This window comes from Desmodus rotundus, chromosome 9, assembly GCF_022682495.2.
Source record: "Desmodus rotundus isolate HL8 chromosome 9, HLdesRot8A.1, whole genome shotgun sequence".
Lineage (NCBI taxonomy): Eukaryota > Metazoa > Chordata > Mammalia > Chiroptera > Phyllostomidae > Desmodus > Desmodus rotundus.
The window spans coordinates 87,921,134-87,947,081 of record NC_071395.1 but is presented as its reverse complement, the minus strand read 5'-3'; the positions used below and the strand labels follow the sequence as shown (position 1 = coordinate 87,947,081).

General features: G+C 38.6%; 1 protein-coding gene across 8 annotated transcripts in view; it reads left to right on the top strand.

The window, feature by feature from the left end:
• Positions 1 to 306: 306 nt before the first annotated feature.
• The window catches only part of CEP112 (centrosomal protein 112), a 370,586-nt gene continuing 344,944 nt past the window's right edge, over positions 307 to 25,948 (top strand). For 3 of the 8 annotated variants that reach the window (XR_006653046.2, XM_053911957.2, XM_045182483.2), the window contains exons 1-4: positions 308 to 507; positions 6,552 to 6,665; positions 9,619 to 9,809; positions 11,739 to 11,911. Coding sequence is in view for 7 of the 8 variants with exons in the window: in XM_053911957.2 (XP_053767932.1) it covers positions 6,560 to 6,665; positions 9,619 to 9,809; positions 11,739 to 11,911 (470 nt within the window). In the remaining variant the exon portion in view is untranslated. Of the gene's footprint in view, positions 508 to 1,174; positions 1,449 to 6,549; positions 6,666 to 9,618; positions 9,810 to 11,738; positions 11,912 to 25,948 lie in introns of those variants that run through there. The other 5 variants (XM_045182485.3, XM_045182486.3, XM_045182484.3 and 2 more) reach the window with 4 other exon arrangements.

Below are 25,948 nucleotides of genomic sequence, written 5' to 3'. Positions count from 1 at the left end.
CCGTGAACATCCTCCAGTAATCCCATTTTCTTTGCCCTTTACCTATTCTTCCACAGCCCGTAAAGTGTCCACAAACTCCTTGTGATGTTCGAGGTCCACAGTGCCCAGTTATCCTGCAAGCCCTGGCCTGGCACCAGTTTAGGAGCCGCCAGGCTGGAACGCCAGCCTGGAGTCTGCGCAGCGGACCCGGCCGTCGCCATGGCAACACGCCCAGCACCCGCGGGGCCCGGGCAGCGGGGGAGGGAGGAGGGGGATACGGAAGCGCGGAAGTCCCCTCCTCCTACAGGACAGACGGCGGCTACCGAGGCATCAACCGTCGCCGTGGCAACAGCGAGGCGCGCCCGCAGCGGCGGGAGGAGCGGGGCAGGGGGCGGGGAATGAGAGCGCGGAAATCCCCGCCCCCGGCCTGCAGGGCGGCGGAGACAGAGGCGGCCCGCAAGGATTTGAAACCGTTTGGCAGCGGCGTCGGCGGCGGCCAACCGGAAAGCTTGCGTGTAGGGGCTCCAGGTTCTTGTCTTTCCGATTTTCCCTCTCCTGCCCCTATCCCCGGGTTCTCGGGTGGAATTTCGCCCGGAGAGGCGGTCGCCCCGCCCGTGCGGGCTGATGCGCGGAGGGGCGTAGCCCCGCAGGCCCCGGGCGGGTTCTCGAGGCCTGAGGGGCGCGCGCAGCGTTCGGGGGTCTCCGCGCGGACCTCTGGGGCTTCCCTTGCTGAGTGAAAATGCAGCCCGGTCACGGGTTGGGGAAGTTGAGTGAAGTTTGATAAGCGGTCAACGTGACGGGGCCCAGAAGTCGAACCAAAGAGTTTGCCGCTTGGGAGAGGAAATCCGTGTGCCGGACACGCTCGGGGAGAGGCCTGGCCTCGCGGGGCTCGCGGGCCGCCGCCCGTGCCCGGCGACCTCTGCCCACGGTGGCCGGGGAAGTGACTTAGGGGCGCGGCGCCCCGGGCTTGTCACATTCCTCACTCGGGGGTTAGGGTAGAACCGGTGTGCTGGTTCCTTTGTGGGAACAGTCCTCATAACAGTCCCTTGGGAAGGCCCCGGCCCGGCATCAAGATGCTGGGAGTTACAGAGTGTTTCTGAGTTTATTTATAGTATATATACTTACAGCGTTTAAGAGAACAGCTCTTATTCTGATCACTGCAGCTGTTTTTCTTATTTGTCCTTACTATTTAAAGATGAGTGAAAATAAAATAGAACAGGCGAGTAAAATGACACGTGCCTTTTCCTGGGGATGCCGCGGAGTCTGGGCACAGTATTCCGGCCCAGCTGCCACTTTCCGTGGAACCCTCGGTCAGTTGCTGAACCCCGCTGAGCCTCGGCTTCCTCGGCTGTGAAATGGACACGAAAGTGAGCCTGTCTCCCAGGGCGTTGGCTGAGATGCGTTTGCAAAAGCACACAACAATGCTGGCACAAGCGGGACTGTCCGCACACCGGATGTCAACAAGCCAGGTCAGCATGCACCTGGAAAGACTTTGATGTGCTGAAGTACACATGCCAGGTTTTCTTTAATGACCCAGCATATACTTAAAATATATGGTTTGATTGAACAAAATTAATGACACGCCACTTTCAGGAATATGTTTACTGTGTTTGGCAAGGGGCGTGGTATACCTCAGGTGTATTCTTTCTTTAGCAGCTGTGGCTGCTTCTCTCCCCCAAGGCCTTTCAGTATTTGTGGCTTGCCCCTGTTTTGCTGACTCCTATGGCAGCGAAGCACCTTGAGAAGGTCTTAGCCCCTTTTGAAGCTGTCCACATAGAAACAGGTTTAAAAAAAGACATTGTCAGAGAATTAAATAAAAGACATGATCCAAATATAGGTTATAGCTATAAGCAAGAGTTACTCAATTTACTTCTTTTTTTATTTTTTTTTAAGTTTTTATTTATTTTTAGAGAGAAGGCAAGGGAGGGAGAAAGAGGGAGAGAAACATCGATTGGTTGCCTCCCAGGAATTGAAGGAGGACAACGCCCTCGTTGGCAGGACAACGCCCAACTCACTGAGCCACACCAGTCAGGGCATGGTTTTGAAGTGATTTATGTAACTGGTAGGCACACTCTAAGCCTAAATCAGAGATATATAGCTTTACTTATTTTTCCATCTTAATAATTTAAATCTGTAATTCTAATAAATAGTAACCAAACTGTTTAATTAGCTGGAACTAAGTAGATATAATTTATTTATAAGATGTAATTTGTGTAGCAAGAATTCCTTGAAGGTTTGAAATGGTAAATTAATTTTTTTTGCTTTTTGCATTCATTATTTTATTGGAGAATAAAGAAAGGGTGAGGAGAAGCAGATTTTTGGCTTTTACCAAGTATTGCATTGCCTCTTCATTCTGTTTTTTTTTTTTTTTTTAATGTGTGGCATAGTATTGTGTATTATTATAGCCATTCTGATTGCCTTTCTAATTTTCAAAATTTTTCATTATTAGTTGGATATATTGCTGACTTATAGGGACGTGTCAAGTGGTCAGATATAATGGATCTGAGAGCTAGGGATTTCAGATTTTTAATCTCAGCTTTGGGCTTAATTTTGTGAGTTTGGGTGTATCTTTTAACTTTGAATTTTAGTTTCCTCTAACATTAAACAATTATCATCTGCCTGTGTCAAAGGATGTATTGGGTGATTATTAGTGATTATTAGGAATCTTTTTGCTTTAGCTCTAACTATGGATACTCTCAGGCAACTGTGTGCACAGGCAGAAAAGTTAAGCCTGGGAGTACACTTCCAGGCCAGAGCTGTGCTGAACATTCCGGGTTATGCGTTTCCACTTGTTTGTTCATCCGTTTGAAAGTTGGTTTTCAGCTGATGGTCTAACAGCCAGTCCTATCACAAGCCTTCTGTTACCAAGTACGTAACTGATGGAGCTGTGGAGGGATGCGGTTAGTTATTGTAGGAGGGGGAACAAAACCAGCCAACCAAACGATCCAGCCAACTAACCAATCAAAAAAATGTATCTTAACCGAGTCTTGAATTTGAAAATGTGTTTCTTCTGTAATGCAGAATGTAGGGTGACCAGTTTTGGTAACTAGCATGGAGGACATGTGATATTTCTATTCTAGAAAACCTATTTGGTACTCAGAATGGGATCTAAAAAAGAAACACCCCAAAACCAGTCATGTAAAAGTGGAACATTAATCCCTTACATTAACATTTATTTACTAACAATTCTTCAGCTTCTAATACGTACCATGTAATGTGCTAGGTACTAAGACGTGTAAGTCATGGTCACTGCCTCCGAGGAGCATCTCTCAAATGGTGAAGACATGCAAAAATACACAGATCTGTAAAAAAATTACGTAATAAGTGTTGCTACACAGATGTGAACACTGAGGATGGAGTAACAATGAATCTACAATAAGTGGGACAACCTTTACTCAGAAGGGACATTTGCCTGACTCCAGACAAAGGAAACAGCCTGGGAAAAGGATGTAGAATCATACAAGGGCTTGGAGTGTTTGCAGAATGGCGAGGAGTTCATTGTTGGTGGAGTGGTCATTGGTGGGTTGGTGTAGTTAAGCAAAGAGTGTGTGTGTGTGTGTGTGTGTGTGTGCAGGTGAGAGATGGGCTCAAAATACAAAGGCACCTGTAGGCCTAACTTTGAATTTAGAAAGCATCCTGTTGTGTAGCAGGCAGCCAAGAGGAGTTTTAAAGTAGGGAGTGGTGTGCTTAGTTTTGTACTTAGGCAACTTACTCTAGTATCAGTGAGGATGAAAGTGAGGAAGAGCGGAGTAGGCCGTGTTCGAAAGTGCTTTCTCTGAGTGGCAGCTGGAATGGACATACAGGCAGAATTTGAGACGTTCTGAGTAATTGTTGATATTTGGTTTATGGGGTTTAGAAAATAGGAAGAGTCAGTGGGGCTGGACAGTTTGACACAGTGGGAGGTAGTTGATAGGAAATAGAGGTGTTGTTGGCATTAGAGAGAAGGAGAGTTCATGCTTTGATACAGAAGCAAAGTAAGTAAGGATTTGTTCTCCAAGAGGTAACCTGACAGGTGGAGGGAATAGCATTTTGGGGTGTTACCATCTGACTATTATTTTTTTTCCATGAAGCAGGAGGTAAGATTTTTAAAGTGAAGAGTGAGGGGAGGCTGCAGCATTTTATTTAAGGGGCTTTAAGATGTCTGATAGAACTTTAAATGCTGCTTTGTGGGGTAGGAAATACTAAAAGACTGCATATTCAGGTAAGATTGGAAGCCACCTGACTACAAGGCAGTGCCATTTTTCTCCAGCAAACCCTTACTTAGGAAGCCTAAGGGGGGTCAAGGGATGGCAGTCTCCCTGAGTGCAAAGACAAGACCGAGTGGGATAAGGAGAAAGTTTAAAGGGATAAGAGGCTGTGATGAGATGGAAGGGTTTGGGAGGTGACAGTGATGAGCAGGGAGAGTGAAAGGTAGAGTCAGAGGGCGGGAGCCTGATAAGAGGGGACGTTTGCGGTTGAGATTGAAGAGCAGCAGTTGGGAAGGCAGCATGCATCTCAGAAACGATTCTCCTTCCTGGGCAAGGCTGCGGGGAGAGAGTTTGAGGCTCCAGAGAGCACGTGCGTGTACCTGACAGAGGACGGAAACCTTGCTTCACTTCTGGGCTGTGAGGGATGCCAGGGCGGCCAGTGGAAGCTAGCGTTTCCTTGCGGGGACAGGCTAGAGAGAGCTTTCTGTGAAGAGGCTGCTGATAATGAGGGAGGATACCGTGTGAAACGTTGGAAGCTGCTTTAGCAGAGGGAGGAACAAGAATGGCTGGGAGGCAGAACAGAGCTTTTTCCCCAAATATATAACTTGTAAAATGAATAAATGACAATTGGACGCCTTACATAATATAGAGGTAGTCCATGTCCCTAACAAGACATTTCATAACTTCAAGGAATATATTAACTGTGGATATATTTTTAACTCAAGGAATTTTGTCAAAACCTACATTTCTGATTTTTGGGATTTGCCCCTTTATATTCAGTGTTTTCTTGCTAATGAGGAAGAAATACAAGGACCAATATGTTACCCTTTTGAGGGGAATTAAAAATACTTAAATTTACATAGTTAAAATCACATTTGGGGGGATACAGTTCTACGAGTTTTTACACAAGCATAAAGTCGGGTGTTACAACCCCTCCACAGACAGTTCGCCGAACAATTCCGACACCTGAAAAATCTCCGTGTGCTGCCTTTCACTAAGCATAATGTGTTTGACGTTCATGCTGTTGTAGCAGAAGTTCTTTCCTGTTGCCGAGCGCCGTTTCATTCTGTCCTTTCACCATAGTTTGTTTATCCATTCCCCAGGTGAGGGACATTTGGGTTGTTTCCAGCGTTTGGTGATTATAGAAGAAAAATGCTCTTACAAACCTCACATTCAGGTTTCTGTGTAAATATGGATCTTGTTTCACTTGGGTAAATACCTAAGAATGGGATTTCTGGGCCATGGTAAAGGTATGTTTACCTGTGTAAGAAACTGCTAACCTGTTTTCCAGAGTAATCGCACCATCTCGCATAACTACCAACAGAGAATCCCCGTTGTTCTGCGTTCTTACCAGTGCTTGGTATTGTTTGCAGTTTTTATTTCAGCGGTCCTACTAGGTGTGTAGTGATATTTCACTGTAGTTTTAATTTGCATTTCCCTAGTGACTAAAAATGTTGAGCATCTTTTCATGTGCTTATTTGTCATCTGTATATGTTCTTTGGTAAAGAGACTAATTTTTTTGTTGATTTTTCTTATTGGGTTGTTTGTTTTCTTACGGTTTTCAGAGTTGTTTATATGTTCTTGATATAAGTCCTTTATGAGATACATAGTTTACAAATATTTTCTTTGAGTCTGTGGCTTTTCTTTTCAGTCCTTTAACAGAGTCCTTTGCAGAGCAGAAGTTTTTTATTTTGGTGAAATCTAATCTATCAGTTTTTTCTTATAGGGATAGTGCTTTTTATGTTGTATCTAAGAAATCTTTGCCTCTTCCAGGGCCATGAAGATTGTTTCCTATACTTCTAAAAGTTTTGTAGGTTTACATTTTACACTTAGGTCTGTGATTGATTTTGAGCTATTTTTTACATACACTATAAGGCGTAGGTTGAGTTTTGTGTAATTTTTTTTTGCATTTGGGTGTCCAGTTGTTACAGCCTAATTTGTTGCAAAAACTGTAATTTCTCTATCCATTGCACCTTTGTGGAAAGTCAGTTGTCCTTCCTGGTCAGTATCTGGACTCTGGTCTGGACTTTATAGTCTGTCCCATTGAACTTCGTGCCTTGTCTTGCCACCAGCGTCACGCCGTCTTCACCACACTCGCCACTGGCATCTTAAAATTGGGTAACGTGAGACCTTCAGTGTTGTTTTTCTTTTTCAGAACTCTTTTTGCAATTCTAGTCCCTTTAACTTTCTGAAATATAAATTTTAGATTCAGCTTGTGTGTGCAAAGAATAGGGTTGGGATTTTGATTGGAGTTGGGTGAAATCTATAGACCAATTTGGGGAGAATTGATATTTAATGCTGATGAGTTTTCTTTGATTTCTTTCATCAGTTTTGTAGCTTTCAGCATACATATCCTTAATACTTTAATTTTTAAATCTTTTATAGACTGAAGTATGGAAATGGAAAGTGAAGAAGAACAATGGGAGAAGCTGGATGCAGAATTTGATCACTTTGTGGTGGATATGAAGCCCTTTGTTTTAAAATTACCCCATAGGTCAGGTAAGATTTATGTTTGAAAATTAGATTGTTTTTTTAAAAATACTTTATTTACTTATTTTTAGAGAGGGGAAGGGAGGGGGAAAGAGAGGGAGAGAAACATCAGTGTGTGGTTGCCTCTCATGCGTCGTCCACTGGGGACCTAGCCCTCAACCCAGGCATGTGCTTTGACTGGGAATCGAACTCGCAACCCTTTAGTTCACAGGCCGGCGCTCAATCCACTGAGCCACACCAGCCAGGGCTGAAAATTAGATTCTTAAGATTAATTTTTTCTTTATATTATTTCATCAAACCAATGAAACACAATATGGAAATAAAGCTGCACTCTGTTAATGCCAATTTTTATCTTAACCTGATGTAGGATTAATTTTGAACTATTCAAGAGTAAATAAAAATTTAGTGATTATGTCTCACTAAACCATGGGAAGACTGTGATACCAATTCTTATATCTTATGAGCTTAAAGCACATGGAGCTCTAAAGTTAGCTACAACTATTTCTTCAGCATCTTTTTTCTCCTATCATGGGAATGTTTCCTTTTTTGGGAGCCTATTGTCCATCTGCTCTCTGACCCTTTTGTTTATAGGAGTGGAAAATAATCTATCGGTCTTGTGTGCTTTGGGTTGACTGAATAAAATCAAGTGTGGCCTTGGCCGGGTGGCTTAGTTGGTTGGAGCATTGTCCCATATACCCAAAGGTTGCCCGTTCAATCCCCGGGGTGCATTGATACTTCTCTGTCACATCAGTGTCCCCCCCCCCCACATCAATGTCTTTCTCTCTCATACACACACATCAGTCTGTCTCTGTCTCTGTCTCTCTCTCTCTCAAATCAATAAACATATCTTTGGGTAAGGAGTAAAAAAAACCAAGTGTGAGTGAGTGTATGTTGCTATCTTGTCTCCAATTTCTGGTCTGTTATCTCTGATTCTGGAATGGGAGTCTTTGTTTCAAGTCAAAGAACCTTCAAATCACTTAAGGTATTTGGAGTGATTGGAAAGAGTTAGTGGGGGCAGGAAGGTTCTCTGAGTTGTACTGGGCATAAGAGTGTATGTAAAGGTAAATCTGATTTGGCAGCTTTTGAGTGGAGGGTTTGGAGGGGATCCAGGAAACCGGCTCTTACTCTGTCCAAGGTGTCTGAGGGAACTCTAGATTTACAGTGAGAAGCCGAGCCAGTATTAGGTGCGTATTCCAGGAGCTGCATGCGCTGTCCTCACTGTTGCGGGCTGCAGTGTTTCCTAGACCCTTGCCGGGTGCCGTCTTCCCCTGGAGCTTCCTCTTCGGCCCGCTTGCCCGTCCCACTGTAACCTCCTTTGCTTCCTCTGCTGCTCTTCAGAATGCTTATGGCCTGCCTCACTGCTCACTCGTGACTTTTCGTTAGTGTTTAGTGGTGTTTCTACACTGTCAGTCATCTATTGATATGTGATACCTTTTTTCTTTTCGTCTTAGATGTGCTGATTAGGAAAAATTTTTATTAAAATCTCCCATTTTAAATGTATTTCAAATCAAACTATTGTCATAGTTATCTTCTTTTGAAAATGGATTTTAGGTACGAGATTTGGACGAATTATAATCTTTGGCTCACGGCTCTTTGTCAGTATCGGGACACCCCTGCCTTCTCTTACTCAGTTAGTTGTCAGTGGGCGTTTAGGATCTCACACCCCACGCAGGACTCTGCGCATTGGCAACAACTTACATCTTCTTACAGCTGAATTCTACTTTTGAAAATGTTTTCTCTCCATCATTTTAAGTAAAGGGATGAGTTCTTTTTTGTTCATTAAGTTGTACTGAATTCTAGCCATTCCAAAAATATATAAATTTCAGTTTGCTGCTGGGCATATAACACATAGTTTGAAAAACTGATTACTTAGGTTTATCAGTTTTACTTTTGCATTTTCTTTTTACACAAAGGATGCCCAATATTTTATGAAGTTTGCTTTGTGATTATATAATTTTCAAAGCTAAAAATACAGAAGTCCTTTAGAGGCCAGCTCTCATACCTGTTGTAATAAATCCGGTATGAGCAAAGTAGTAAATCCGGGCCCAGTGATTTTTGTAGGTAAAACAATACATGAATATGACCTTTAGAAGCTAGGAGATTAAAGAAGGCTTATGATTTGTGTTAGATGTATAATCCTCGAATTGAGTTAGACTGGTAAAAGATTAGTGTCAAAATCATTTTCATGAGACCCGAAAACAATTCTGTGTCGTGGCAAGATAGGACAGTCCATAGGTCATTATATGTGGACTAAACTGTGCTCTGTTTTTTAGGTAGTTTTTAAAATGATAATTATTTTACAAAATTATATGTAAATAGCCTTCAATTATTTTTAGAGAGGTTAAAAGAAAACCCTAAATAAATCAACTACAAATCCCTGAAAATGATCAGCTTTAATAAATAAAACATTTGAGATTTAATTTTAGATTAAGTTTAAAATGCTTAAATAAAGAAGATTGCATTTTATCTCTCTCTTGGTTTGTATAATGACAATTATAGAAAGGTTTTTCAGCACAACTAAAATTATTTTAGAGATGTTTTTACAGTGGACTTAATCTCGTCACTTTATATTTGACAGTAATCCAGAGATTTTACTTCTGAGAAAATATTTCTTTGCATATGTCTTACCTGATTAGTAATTAACTGATAAACTCTAGACCAGGGGTTGGCAAATCGTAGCCTCTGGGCCAAATCCGTCCTGCTGCCTTTTTGGTAAAGTTTTATTAGAAAACAGCTATGCCCGTTTTTACATGTGGTGTGTGGCTGCCTGCACACTCCAGCGGCGGAGTGGAGCAGCTGTGCCAGGACCCCAGGCCTGCAGGGCCTACAGTGTTCACTGCGTGTCCATTCGTAGGGCGAGTTTGCCGACCCCTGCTCTAGGCAAAAGCACATTTGTATAGGACTTTCATTTATGTTTATATACTGAGAAATCAAGCCTCTAATAGTTTTTATGTATTTCTAGAACGGCAGAGGTGTGCACTTTGGATTAGAAAGCTGTGTGAGCCTTCAGGAACAGGTACAGGAATAATGGGCAGGAAGAATCGGAACCTGTATGCGAAACTGTTACTGCATATGCTTAAGCGAGGAGTGATCGAAGGCCCTTTTGTATATCGACCTGAACCAGGGACACTGAAAACCTTACCTTCATACATGGTAGGTGTCATTGACCAAAAAATGTATTAGTTTCATTTTGTTTCCTTAAAACTCAAATTTTTATTCCTTTGGGAGTAATCATATTAGTAAGTTACAAATTCTAAATAATATATTAGTGAAAACTAATGTTTTTCTCTGATTCAGTTTTTTCTCCCTTGAATAGAAATCCGATATCGGCCTGTAAGGGGCTTATAATTACTAATTTAGTTATCTGTCTTCTTCAATATTTCTAAAAAATTTAAAGTGCACCCTGGCTGGTATAGTTCAGTGTATTGAGCACTGGCTATGAACCAAAGGGTCGCCATTTTGATTCCCAATCAGGGCACATGCCTGGCTTATGGGCCAGGTCCCCATTAGGGGCCACGTGAGAGGCAACCACACATTGATGTTTCTCTCCCTCTCTATCTCTCTCCCTTCCTTTCTCTCTAAAAATAAATAAATAAAACCTTTAAAAAATTTAAAGTGCATTTTAAAATTTAGGCCTTAATTTTCCACTAATTTTCACTGTTTATAATAACATTTTATGTATGTTACTAAATTTTAGTTATTAAACTTTCATATTTAAAAATTCATGAGAGGTTGGATCGATGACTTCTACAGTTCCTTTCTACTCTAATAAAATGGCAATAGTAAGTTTGAGTTTAGAAGTGATTTCCTGTACTTCATTTAATTTCAGGATCAAAACCAGGTTTGTTACAAAAGGCAGTCACAATTATACTTGGTTGATGAATTGTCACTGTCCTGGTGCTTGTCACCATGAAATATGTCTTGGTTTGTATGGTGTTTGAATACTTGAGAAATCTGACTACAGTTATAGGTATAGGCAGTTGCTGTTAGGACACCTTTAAAAAAATAATAAATAGTGGAATTCTTGTGTAATGTATTTTAAGATTTATTTTGTGTTAGTTAAAAACCAAAAATTCATTCAAGAGAGGTGCTGCACAATTAGACCATAATATCTGTTATCCGTAGGAGAGTGCCAAAAGTTTTAATGCTGTTCCCAATCACATGTTAAAGTAGAGCCATACCTTTTGCTTACAATCGGTAGTCTTTGGGATAGTAGTTACTTGACTTAATATTTGGTTAAACATTGAGGATTTTTGTGTAGGGCTGGGAGAATTGTTGCAGAAGCATCCAGTTAATGCAGAATTTTCTTCAGAAATGCGTCATGAAGCCTGGCTCACTTAAAGAGAAATAAATGGGCTAATGTCATTCTTCTTAATGATTAAATGCAGACCATTTTCTGAAACACACTCAGATAGTAAGATGTGAGTGTGCTATATTATGTTTTCCCATTCACACTCAGTTTCACGAAAGCATAGGTAAGGGCTTTATTGTACAAATAACGATGAGGAAGCCTGGAGACCTGCACTGGATTTCCCAGCTCATTTATTGCATGGCCAGAGCTAAATCCTAGGTATTCAGCTCTGTTCTTCTCATCCTATGAAGGGATTCCTAAGTTTTATTTATTGTGGTTTCTCTGCCCACTGATTTTTGGGGGGAGGGGTGGCTGTAGAGTAGCTAATGATCACAGAAAAAATAAGAGAGCACATGATTTAAAAAGAACTTTCTACTATGTCTACATAAAGCTAATATTCCTTTTTTTATTATTATCAGATTTATTATCAACAATAATTGTTGATAACAAATAATTACAAATAATTATTATCAGATTTATCTGTTATTCTATTTTATCATTCATCAGATTTCTTATACAGCAGAACACAACTAAAATATAAATGTTATCCATTCTATGTATTTTAATATTTCACAATTGTGTATTGAATGATACATTTTTATATACTTATTGTAGTTGAATTTGAGTATTTGAAAAGTTGTTACCAAATCTGAAACTTGATGGAAATCTTAACTAGTTATTTCATTGCAGTACATTTTTAAAGAATAATTTTTCTAATTTTTAAAAATTAGTCCATCTATTTTGATGAACCAAATCCAGCACGAGCAAAAGATGCAAGCCCAGAAGGATTACCAGACTGGGTAATGGGTGAGCTGGGGACAAGTGACCACAAATTAAATGAATCGTGGAGGCTTTCTTCTGGAGACAATTGCTCTTTGGTGCAGTCGCCAACTGATACCCACAGGTATGTTATGAAAATGGGACTTCGAATGTGTTTCATCATTTAGCCTGTCTTTGGAACTGGTTCATACATTTCATTTCCCCCTTTTTTTAATGGTAAGTAGTTGGTTTACTTTATATTTTTGTTAAAGTTGAGGTCTGTGAAGGGATATTGGGAATTTAAAATGACAGTTTTGATTTTTCATGTACTATATATTCAAATTTATGTTATATTTTTTAGCCACTTTTTGGATATCTGTTTTATATATGTGTGTGTGTGTGTGTATAATTATATACATATAATTTACATTGCTTGGAAAGTGGTTCCTGAGAATCTTCAAATAACACAATTCTCTGTTGCCTTTATGACAAGCATGAATTAAGAACATTATCAATGACTGCAACAAACATTAACTGTAACAAATTGTAACATCTTGCATATCCATCTGACAACTTAGGCTTGAACTTCTCTCCTTTTCTCCTCATTGAACAATATTAGTTTTGATTCAATAAAATAGTGAATATAAACATAAACCTCATTAAACTGTGCTTTTTCACTAAAGTACTGTGCTTACGTAGGACTGTTAGTGCAAACAAAAGTAAACTTCTAAGTTTTGAAATGCACAAAAAGATGATTGTTGTTGTATAACTTTTGGCCTTTAGGGGGGATAGGCTTAAATTGGACTTTTATCAGATTTTGAGTTTTACTTTTGACATTGTTCTCTCAAATGTTAAAATATTGGATAGTGTCAGTTGACTTGTACCATACTTCATATTTCACTCCTCCCCATTCTCTTGGTAATTTTAATTTTTGGAATTTGATTTGGTTAACAAAATAATCTTTTCTACTACATGTTTTTTGGTTTATCACTTAATCAGATATAGAAAGTTATTAGGAATTTGAAATGTCTTCATAGTTGATGTAGTCTGGTTATAGGTTTTTCAGACCTCAGGTATTATGATGGAAAAGAATAGATGAACACAAAGCAAGAGATCCAGTCCACATGAACGTTTTGATTAGAAAAGGGAAACATTAAAATAGAGGGGCAAAGAAGAATGATGCGGTATAGTTAAGGACATGTTCAGAAGAGCAAAACGACGTGAGTAGTCCATAGGAGGTGGTGTAAAGTACTTACTTTTGCATTCATGGGAGATTTAAAAGTAGGAGAGGTGCAGTTGTGGAGCTTTTGTTAGCCTTGCGCAGGTAGATGAAGATGTAAAGAGACCGTGATGTGCAAACAGTGAAAAAGACAGCTCTTGGTTTGGCTGTGAAATGCGTCAGGTGTTCACCGGAAGATTGGCTGAGTGTCTGACTAAATGCTGGGCTCCTCTCTGGTGTCATGAAGATCGAGTTTACAGTATAAAGGTGAACTAAGGGAGCTCCCTCTGTCTTGGAGTCACACCAGTGGTTGAAAATTGGTGATCTTCCTGGATGAATCATGTATATAGATTTGTTTTGTTTAACTTACATAATGTCACGATTTTTTTATTGAGTTGTCAAAATTAACAATTAGAGTATTTTGTGTAAATACTTAAATTTCTGGCTTATTTTAAAAAGTGGAAACCTAGCAGTCTTTCTGGAAGACAGCCATAGGTTGGAGCTAAGTAATACCTCGTTACTCCGAGTAGTCATGATTTCCTGGTAATTCCTGACACTGAGCTTGAGTCAATTGCATCTGTTATTGAACTTGAGCTTTTCTCTTTTTTAAATTTTAAGTAGGGTTAAGAGAAAGTAGGGTTAAATGGAAAGTATTTGCTTTCCATTTTTATATGCTTTCAAAAGTAGAAAGAAGAAAGGTAAAAAAGGGGGAATCACATGATTCCAGAAGAGGGGAGAGACTGTATCTTCATAGAAAGTGAAGAATGTCTGGTAGCAGAATCACCCATTTGTTATCTGTTCAGTCATTTGAACTAGACCCGTTGTTTTAGATGGATAGGGGAGGAGGTAAGTACATGGATAATTTCAGTACAGTGTTTCTGTGTGGCTGTGGAAGTTTTCATCAAGATTAAGGTGTGTATAAGAGTGGGGTTCAGGGTAGGAAGTAAATGAGATCTCCAGTTTTCTTGCTCATACAAGAGGAAGAAATGTTTAAGAAACACAGTGAGAATATTCTTTAAATATTCATGATTTTTTCTGGAAAATGATACCATAGTGAAATCTGTGTAAGCTTAACAGATAACTTATTTCTCTTTGTTGTTCAGCTTTAACAAAATGGCATTTTAATGCAAATTACTGAAGTGCATAAGGCTTTAGTTATCAGTTATATAATAAGTAATTAATGGGAAAAGCAGGCAACCCTCAGGTCCTAGTCATTCTGCAGATCTTATAAGTTCATAAAAGCCCTCCCTGACATCCCAGGTCTGTTTAGGTGACTCTTCTGTATGCCAGAGTACTCTTGTGTTCTTTGTTGCGCTCATCACGTGTGCAGAGGTTCCATTCCTGTCCTTTTTGCTAGATTGTAAATTTCATGAGGCAAGAACTGTGATCTTCCTGTTTACACTATATTTCTAGTGCCTAACACTGGGCAGGAAACTGTTAGGAACTTCATAAGCACTTATGTTTGGTGAGTGTGTGCATTCTTGAAGGTTGGATGGTGTTAGGCACTGCCACATAAATTTAATCTGTACAAAAACCCTTTGAGATAGGTATATTGTGGCAGAGAGAATGGCACACAGAGATTAAAAACAATTTAGAAAATGTTGAGGGTAAGGTCAAATTTAGAAGAGATTAAGAGAAGTATGGTTGTAAGCTATGGAGATGCCCCTCACACACTGCGAGGAATAGAGAGACAACGAAGGAGCTGGAAAAGTCACACTTACACGTCCTTCCGGTCAAGTATTAGAATATAAGTAAGGCCAAAGGCCAGTTAGGGCTGCAAAAGCAAAACAACCCAGTATGTCTTTTCTTATATGTTTCTCAATTAATTTAATTTGATTTATTTAAAACTTTTAATTAATTCACATGTACTTGAAATCTTATTTACATGAAGGCCTTTAGAAACTAAAACTAACATTTAGTTTAGGTATAGGCAATAAAGTTGATTTTAAGGCCATGTACACAACGTGTGAGTTCAGATCAGAGTGGTGCTGAGGCCTAATGATGGTCTGTCTTCATATTTCTGTTCAAAAGGTGCTCCTTTCCCGAGCAGTCATACTGTGCTAATGAAAAAGTATCTGCTAGTATCGACCTAGTACATCTAATCAGTTCTGCAAGAAATTGTTTTAAAAAAGTTTAAGAGGCTTATAATATTTGACACATGTATATTTTTATAGTGAATAATTTATTGTTACTTAGAACTGAAGTTTAAGGCTGCCTCATAAATTTTACAACCACTTCAACTTGTCCTTTGAAAAACCTCTTTAATCTTAAAAGATTTTCCCCCTTAGTGTTTCTTTTTTGATCACTTTATAAAATCCTGCTTTACTTAGACCTTTTTGTATGTGAAGTATTTCTAATGGCATTTTAGATTATGCTGTTTGTGTCCTAGCCTTTTTATATTATTAAAGATGTAGAGTCCTTTTGAAGCCTCTTTGTTAGGGCTCCCTATTCAGTAGAGATGGCACCTTTCCTTTACCTTTATCCTTCCTGTAGGATGTGGTATGTAGCCTGGTTCTAAACACCTTAGAAGTATTATGAGGTTTATGCTATCAGGCTTATTATCGTGCTTTCTTCTTTCTACCAAATATGCATTAGCCACTAGTAGACTCAGTGTTTCACATCCCACAGCTTCAGCACTTGGCTAGGTCCATCCCGGTTTTATTCTTTGCTTTCTTTCCTTTCTCATAGTTCTTGTTTGAAGGTTACGTTATTAGCCATGTTTTCTTTTAGAAAAACCACTTTCCAAATTGCACTGCTATTTTATGAGATCTGTTATTAGATTTTTATGTCAAAGATCTGCTTATTTTCTTCACAATGAAATATTTTAGTTATATTGAGTTTGGAGCATGGTTTTTTAACATGTAAAATGTTACTGTGAGACCACAGACTTAGATCTCGTCCGGTACAGGTTGGTAGATTCCATTTAGTTCTACGACCATGAGCTATGTCCGTGTACCTTACTTCTCGGTCATCCTTCAGATGCCTGCCTTTGAGATCCAGTGAAGACCATCATTGTCTTCCTAGTAGGTTGACTCTCAGGTCGCCCCATGACCCCTCCTCTGGGTGTTCACAATCTTGTGTAGTCCCTTCCCCTTGAGTGTGGGCAAGACCTGTGACTTGCTTCTAATAGAGTATGGCAGTGGTGATGGGACGTCACTTCCATGATTACATTATAATATATAAGACTGTCCTGCTAGCAGACTGCCTGTCGGGTCTTGCTGTCTTTCCTTGCTGGCTTTGAAGAAGTGAACTGCTATGAATTCTGTGGCCTTGAGGGAAGCGAGGCTGCTGACAACCATGGAGTGGGGATAGCGGATCCTCCCCTAGTTGAGCCTCCAGATGAGAGCCCCACTCTGGTCAGACCCTGAGTGCAGAGGCCCAGCCCAGCTGTGCCTGCACTTGTGACCTGCAGAGACTCAGGAAATACATGTGTTGTTTAAAGCTGTTCAGTTTGTGCTAATTTGCTATGCAGCAACAGATGACTAATAGAGTTTTTATCCTCATTTTAGAAAAGTATGTAATCTATATGCAATACATGCTTATCATAAAAACCTTGTAGAAATGTGTAGAGTAAAAAAATAGAAGTCCTGCTCTCTGTGTCCTCCTCATTCCACTTTCCTCACGAGAGGCAATAGCCATCAACAGTTTGGCTGCTTCCCTCTAAGCAGACGCATACCCACACTCCCCATATGTAATTACAGACTTACACATTGACTTATTCTGTCCATACTGCTCTGACACTTGCTTTTTCTCGCTTAACTGTGTCTTAAACCTGTGTCATGTAGCCTGTTTCCATCTTTTTAACTGCATATACTAGCCCGTAGTGTGGACTTACTGTAATTTAACCTGTGTCTGTGGCTTTAATTCTTTACTGTTACAAGCAATGCCTCTGTAGAATGTTAACATCCTATTACATTTACCATTATACCTCTGCATGTGTCTGGGCTGTCGTTGATCCCAGAAGAGGAATTGCTCTTTCAATAGCTAGGCACCTTACCAAATTCAATACATGAGCTGTTGGAGGGGTTATTAGTAGGTTCAGGATCTTGTGCAATGGTACAGAAATCTATGGATCTCTAAGATAAAGTTCAAAAGAAGTACTTAAAAGTATAGTAAGCTGCCATTTTGTGTGTGCATGTGTATTTTAGAGGATATGTGGATACATTTGTGTACATATATGTGCACATGTGTGGAGTTTTTCCAGGTGCCATATACAAAATGTTTTACCTTTAGGGAGTGGGGCTAGCTTGGGAGGAAAGTTAAAAACTTTTTGTACATGTGTCTATGTTATTTTTAATAATCACACACTTATTTTTTGATTGCTACAGTCAATTTACCCTCCAAAATGCCATCTTATTTTTGGGCATACACATTGTTAACATTAGTGATGCATATTCATACATTTACTATATATAACAAATATACAGATTTAAACATAGGAACGAATTTTTTTCCAATAAATAATCTGAATATTTATGTATGCCACTTGAATTTCTAATTTGTTAAAACAGAAACCAAGTGGCACAAGTTGTGCCACTGATGGAGTGCCTACTGGGTGCTAGATCCTATTCCGGAAGTCTTTGTAAGTTATCCACCTAGTTCTTCTCTACAGCTGTGCGAGGCGGACACGATTGCTGTTTGCACTGATAGGTGAGGTAACAGCTTCAGCGAGGGCAGGCAGCTTTCCCCGTGATAGATCCAGGTCTTCATGATTTCACACCCCACCTGGGTCTGAGCACTATGTGCAAAACAGGGAAATTTCCCTTCAGTCCGTCTTTGCCCCACCTGAGCTACATTGGCATCCGGGGCCACTGTGCCTTTGTTCTTGGTTATTTCTGGGTTGAGCTGAAATGAGTCAGTTTGCCTTTGTTCGGATCACACTTCTGACACTTGGCAACCATGTGTCCTCAGGCGAGTTACTTAATTTCTCTACACTCTGGCTTCCTATTTTGTAAAGTGGAGAAATAGAGTCTTTGACACAGAGTTGTGGAAGTATGAGCTGTTGCTACCACCATCTGTCATCACTGGTGTGGTGATCGCTGGTTTAATAGCTCACCCAGGGGCCTGCTCGTCAGGTTGTTTGACCCTTGCTTGGCTTCTCCAATTACATAATCCCCCCAAAGGGTGATATCTTGAAATCCATTGGCCATTAATTATTTTGAGTTACTAAAAATCATTTTGTTTTCCTGAGAAAAATAAATAAGTTAATGACTGTACAAAATGGTTCAGACTGTAAGTCTGAATCCTGCATGCCCTCAGAGTAAAGAGTGGTAATTGTGTTTTAAAAGAGACTTTGAAAGACTCTGTATTTAGCTAACGCAGCAAGTCCCTTTTTCCAGGATAGACAGACAGAACGCAGTGTGGATGGCCTATTTGTTTTTTTGGGGGGGTTCTTTTTTTTGCATTTTTACCGCATTATATTTTAGAAGCTGCCTAAGTCATATTTAGACTTAAGTTTATGTCATCTCTATGTTTTCTTTTTGTACATTTTCTAAAAGATAGAACATAAGATAATAAGTTGTATTTTTGTCTTACAATTTTGTGAAAAAATGTTTTGAAGCTTCTTTTTAATGGCTTGTAATTATTTCTAAGGCTTTTTAGTGAAGTATGATGTGGTCTGGTAGCTTGTCACCGCAGTGCAGTTAGGTTCTGTGATAGGAAAGATGAAAAAGAATGATTTAATACCACTTATTATTTTTACTTGAATCTTTGATTAAGACATGACTTAGGAGAGGGTAAAGAAGAGTAAAGTTGAATCAACCCCAACCTTTAAATACTGCTTTGCAGTAAAAGAAATACATTAATTCAGCTTATTATAGAGAACTTTACTGATAGAAAATAAGGCATTAATTTGGATTTCTTTAGATACCATTTTATAAAGAACTACCATCCAGATTACTTAAAAATTCTAAGAGTGTGCAAACAGAGTTATTATTCTTATTGTGTTATATTTAGGTTAACTTTACATAAGTTAAAGTTTTATATTTAAATTTATGTTGTGTTCTGTAAACAATACTTATGTTCATACCTATGAGAAAAAACATGGAGAATAATTATCCTATTTTAAATGATTATAGAAGACTATACTTTTTGCATCTTGCTTTAATGAGATCTTTCCATGGGTTACATGGTGCCTCTTTATGATGTGGTTTTCCCGGAATGCATTGTGGCAAAAAGCTGGGATTGTATTTGTGCTTTAAAAATGTCTCCCAATATTGCTTGTATTTCATTTTTTGTCCAGTTTAACAACATGGCCAGCAGATGGTGCCCAAGTATAATGAAAATGTACCTGTGATTCTGTTGATTTGTGTGAAAACATTTTTCACTTTAAAAATATTAATTTAAATTTTTAGCCTGGATACTCAGAAACTACAATAGACTCTTTTTACCTTGTTAACCTTTATTCTTATATGTAAATGACACACTATAAATAGCTCCTGCTCCTAAGTTGTTGAGTGAATGTATGGGGAAGCTGATTGATACCTTTTCTTCTTAGGGATTCTTTATGCTCATTGGCATAAATAAATATGGTTAGGATTACACATAGTAAAACATCCTTAAATATTATTCACTAAAAATACGCTCATTTTATTTAAGAATCGCCCTGTTGTTTGAGAAAAGATGCTACATAGCAGCACCGTCCAGTGGAACTTGCTGTGGTAGTGGAAATGTTCTGTAGCTGTGCCGTCCAGATGGTCGCCACTATTCACATGTGACTCTTCAGCACTTGAAATGTGGCTAGTGTGACAGGGGAACTTAATTTTATTTATTATTTTTTAATTTATTAAGTTTATTGGGGTGACGTTAGTTATAGAGGTTTCAAGTGCACAATTCTATGATATATCATCTGTACATTGGATTGTGTTCACCACCCAAAGTCAAGTCTCCCTCTCTCACCATATATTTGAATCCCGTACCCTCTTTGACCTCCTTAAATTTTAATTAATGTAGATAGCCATAGGTGATTAGTGGCTCCTTTACAGACTTGGAGATCTAAACCTGGGTCTTCTGTTGGATTGTTGCAAAACCTGACCTACTACATGAAGGATGGCTGACGAGGTGGGGAAATGGAATGGGAATAGGGACTAGGAGTTGGGTGCGTAAACTGCCTCAGGGGAGACCTCTGTTCTGTGCTTCCGTGCAGTTCATTGTCTCCCTTTTCGATAATCACCCCTGATCAACTTCTGGTTGCTCTTCTTTTGGTCGGGTTTCAGAGGAGCTCTACCTACCAAGTCTTTAAGAAAAAGAAAAGAAAATTTAATCATTTATCTTAAGAAAAATAATCATTTTCATCATTTTGTTTGGGTAGAACACTTAGTATGGAAATTGCTATTTTTGGTGCAATGAACACTTGTTGGGTAAACGCCTTAACCTTGAGCTCTACAAATAAGACTACTACATAAATGAGGAATGGAAACTGTTTCTTAGGGTGTCAATGAAACATAACTTTCACACACTCATAAAACCACTTAGCTACTCATTAATTTTCAACACTAAATACTAATTAAATACCATTCTTAGGTGTTTACCAAGGTAAGGCCAAATGGTAACAAATTGTAACTGAGATGGAATAGCTTAGAAAATAATGGTCTTGCATTTCTTTTTGGCTTTTTTTCCCCCAGTGAGTCAGATTTTTGACAAACTTAGTCACTTTTTCTTTTAAAAATATTTTTTTAAGATTTATTTATTTACTTATTTTTAGAGAGAGTGGGGAAGGGAGGGAGAAAGAGAGGGAGAGAAACATCAATGTGGTTGCCTCTCACAGGTCCTCTACTGGGGACCTGGCCCTCAACCCAAGCATCTGCCCTGACTGGGAATTGAACCAGTGACCTTTTGGTTCTCAGGCCAGTGCTCAATCCACTAAGCCACACCAGCCAGGGCTTAAAAATATTTTTAATGAGTGGGATTTTATAATAGCACCTTTTAATTTCACAAGCAAGTTTTTTTTATGAGATCATAATATGGAACAGTTTTGATTGTCCTTTTACTAAATGAGAGAATGACAGCTCATAAGTGTATTGTAAAAGTTAATTTTAAAGGGATAAAATACTTTTTCAGTGTTATATTCTTAAGCCAGAGATATATTAATAAATGTTGATTTAAATGTGTGGCTTTTAAAGGGTTTTTTAAAAAAATTTTATAATTGAACATTCTATTTTAAATGAAGAAATGGGAAAAATATGAAGAGTTAAAATATTTATGAATCTCTGGTCATTATTTTTTGTCAAGCTTCTCATTTTTTTTTCATCGTTTTGTTTTTCTTTTTATTCCTAATAAAGTTCCCCTTGAAAAATTAAAATAAATATGTGTGGATCATTGAAAGTTATTTTCATTTTCTTTTCAGTGTTATTTGATACTTGCCTGCATTATTATTTATTATTTATTTTTATTTTCACTCATATTTAGCAGTAGATAAGAAGACTATTCTGCAGATGGCACGTAACAGTATTTATTACCTACTGCTCAGATGAATGCAAAGACATGAAATCTAAAGTTAGTCCTCATTTTAATTTTTTGATCATTTCTAATTCAGCAGTTGTATTACTCCTAAAATGTTTTACACCTGTAAAACATAGCACACATGTGAAATGTGTATGAAAATGCACAGGTACAGTTTAAAGAACAATGATAAATATCCCTTTCCTTTTAACCCAGCCAAGAAATAGCATATTACCGTACTCCAGGGGACCTTTGGTGTTCTTTCCCCATTGCCTCCACTTCCCTTCTCCTAAAGGACCACTGTCCTGTGTTTTGTGTTTATCGTTAAAACTTTATGTAAGTGGAATCATATGTATTATTTGGATGCTTGTTTCTTTCTCGTATAGTTTCCAGATTCTCCCATGTTAATAAATGGAGCTGTAGTTCATTCTTTGTTTTGTGATAAACTTTTAAAATCAATGTATAACATACAAAAACCGAGATACACAAATCTTAAGTGTAAAGCCTGAAAATAGAGGGGAAATGCTTTATGATAATGCATTTGACAGTGATTTATTGGATATGACATTAAGAGCACAGACAACAAAAGAAAAAAAATAGATAAACCGGACTACATTAAAATTAAAAACTTGTTCATTGAAGGATGCAATCTGTAGAGTGAAAAGGCAACCCATGGAATGGGTGAAAGTATTTGCAAATCATATATCTGAAAAAGGATTGATATTCAGAATATATAAAGAATCCTACAACTCAACAACAAAACAAACAAGCCCACTGGAAAATGGACAAAGGACTTTAATAGACATTTCTCCAAAGAAGGTATATTGTACAAATGGCCTACAAGCACATGAAAAGATGCTAAATGAGCATCAGTGATTACTCTGGGAATGCAAATCAAAACCATGGTGAGATACCACTTATTAGGATGACAGCTATTAAAAAAACCCCAAATAAGTGATGGCAAGGATGTGGAGAAATTGGAGCCCTTGTGCATGGCTGGTAGGAATGTAAAATGGCACAGCTGCTGTGGAAAACAGTATGGCAGCTTCTCAAACAAATTAGAAGCACCATATGATTCAGCAATCCCACTTCTGGGTATGTGTCCAAAAGAATTGAGAACGGAGACTGGAAAAGATATGTGTACACCCATGATGATAGCATCATTATTCATGGTAGCCGAAAGATGGAATCATCCCATATGTGCATCAGTGGACGACTCAGTAAACAAAATGTGGTATATACATATAACAGAATATTATTGAGCCTTAAAAAGGGAGGAAATTCTGACACATCACAACATGGATAAACCTTGAAGATATTATTCTAAGGGAAATAAGCCAGTCACAAAAGGACAAATACTGTATACTCCACTTATGTGAGGTACCTAGAGTACTCAAATTCATAGAATGGTGGTTGCTAGGGGTGGGGAGCTCATTGTAAAAAGGGTACAGAGTTTCAGTTTGGGAAAATGGAAAAGTTCTGGAGGTGCGTGGTGGTGATGGTTATATAACAACGTGAATGCACTTACCAACCACTGAACTGTGTATTGAAAATGGTTAAGATGGTAAAGTTTATGTTAGGTGTAGTTTTCCACAAGTAAAAATAAGAGAAAGAAAACCCAAATTAGCAGTATCAGGAATGAAAGAAAGAGTAGGCTCCACACAGATTCTACAGACATTAAGAATATGAGAAAATATTAAAAATGACTTTATACCAGTGAAAAATTTGATAAAATGGGCATATTTCTTGAAAGACACAAAAATCAATATTGACTCAAGAAAAAGTGGGAAATCTAAGTGGCCCTATCTCTACTAATGAAATTTAATTTGTCACTAACCTCCTCACAAATCTCTAAGCTCAGGTGGCTTTCTTGGTGAATTCTATCAGGCTTTTATGGAAGAAAATTATAACATCCTACATGATATTTTTCCAAGAAATAGAAAAAGAGGGAATGATTCCTAACTCACTTTAAGTCCACATTTTTTGTTTCCATGAGAAGAAAAAGACATTAGGAGAACATAATACTATGTACCAGTATTTTCTCATATACATAAACTTAAAAATTTGCAATTAGCACACTGTATCCAGAAAAATATAAAAAGCGTATTATATCATGAATGATGGACTTATCCCAACTAAGAGTTTGGTGGGCACCTGAGAATTTATTTCATCATATAAATAAGAAAAGTCACGTGATTATCTCAATAGATGCAGAAAAACATTGAACAAAATACAACATCCATCTATGATAAAAACTCTCAACAAATTAGGGATAGAAAGGAACTTCCTCAGCCTGATTGAAGCTATCCTTGAAAAACCAAAGCAATTAAAAAAAGAGAAAGAGTTCTTAACATTGCTGACTTGTAGAATCAATGCTGCGGTAATAAAGATAGCAGTGTCGGTGACAGGGTAGATAGATCCATTAAAGGGAATAGGAATTCTAGTACTAGGCCTCCACATACGTGTAGGGTTGATTTTTCACGAAGAATTAAAGGATGAAAGCAGGGTCTCTTTTGGAATTAGGTTGGAAAAACTGGATATCCACATGAGAAAAAATGAAGTGGGTTACAGACCTAAATGAAAGAGCAAAGACCTATAAAACTTACAGAAGAAAACAGAAAAATCTTTGCGACCTTGGGGTAGGCAAAGGTTTCTAAGATAGGATGTAACAAATGAAGAAAAACACTATAAACTGGACTATCAAAGTTAAAACTTTATTTTGAAAGACACACCATTTGGAAAATTACCTAGCCAGGCACAGAATGGGAGAAAATGACTTGTGTCTAGAATATGTGAAGAACTCTTGCAATGTCAAGGAAAGGTAGATAACAAATTCAATGTGCAGGAGGTTTTACGGGCACTTTGTAAAAGAAAATACATAAAAGGCTAATACACATGAAAAGATGGTCAACATCATTCATTATGAGGGAAATGTGCATTTCAAATCATCATGTGACCCTACTACATGCCCATTAAAATGGCTAAAATGATAAATACTGAGAAGACCAACAGGGTTACGACGTAACGAAATTGGAAGTCTCCTGCAGTGTTGATGGAAATAGAAAATGGCGTGACCATGCTGGAAAACAGTTTGCCAATTTCTTATAAAGTTTAAGATAACTTACCATGTGACCCCACAATTCTATTGCTAGGTGTTCAGTCAAGAGAAATGAAAATGCATGTCCACACGTGAACGTTCATGGAAGTTTTATTCACAATAGCCCAAATGTGGAGCCAATCTAAATGTCCATCAGCACATGAATAAAAAAGCAAATTATGGCTCATTCACATAATGGAATATAACAAGCAATAAAATGAAGTGAACTTTTGATACATGCAAAAACATGGCTGAATCTCAAAAACATTTGCCACAGACAAGCCAGACAAAAAATACATACTCTGATTTCATGTATTTGAGATTCTACAAAATCAGGGTGTCTGTGTTTGCAGAAAGGTGTAGACTGATACCAAAGGAGAACTTTTGGGTGGGATAGGAAGAATCTGCCTCTTTATTTTGATGGTTATGCCAGTTTATACATTTGTCAAAACTCATCAAACTCTACATTTTAAATGGGTAGATCTTATTATAAATAAACTATATCTCAATAAATTTAATAAAAATCATATCCAGGGGTAGCGAAGGCTTCTTTGGTGTGACTTCTTCCAATCTAAACACCTGTGGACTAAAGGAGTGAGTTACCCCTTCTTCCCCACCCCACTCCCCGGTCCACCCACATGGCCAGTACAGTGGTGAGAGAGGGACTGGGGAACTTCCACTGAAAAAACTGAAAATGGGAGACACAGCACTGACAATTCTAGAGCAATTCTGAAATGTAGCCAGGCATCCAATCTGGTGCCTGTTTCTTGATTAGGGCGCAGTGAGGCTTCCTGGGAGTGTTCTTCGTGGCTCTGGGTTTTTCCCTCTGAATTACCTTTCTTTTTACCATTAAGAAATGATTTGTTTTAAGCTGAGTAGTTTCCTCAGCCTTGCTTCCCGTTTGTAGGAATTTGGGGGCTCATACTTCTTTTCGCTTTGAATTCTCTGCCCCATTCACGGGAGACTGTGTTTGTGTTCTTTGCCTTTCTGTGGCACATTAGCTTCTCATAAGCCAAAGCTTTCAGAAATTAGCACCCGTGCTGGTTTTCAGGTTCCTCTCAAGAGCAGGGAGCTCCATTTGTGCCTCCAGTGAGTTTGACTTTATTCCTCTACTTTGAGGGACTTTGATTCCCTCCTGCTTTTCTCTCCGGAGTCGCAATTCCGCGTTATGTCTAGTTGGGTCTGGAACCCGGGCCTGGCAGACCTTCAGTTTCCATCCTTTTCATGGCATTGCACTTTTGTTCTAGCTGAAGGGGGTCCGTAAGTTACTGTCTTAGGCTCTTCTCTGATGCAGTTTTAACTTCTATTGTCACTATTATATCATTCATTCTTATTTCTCAAGTTTCTGTTTTATTTACTACTTTTGGAATCATATTATTTCAATGTTGGAGATTTTTAATCTACCTTATCTTTTGCATTTTCATTTA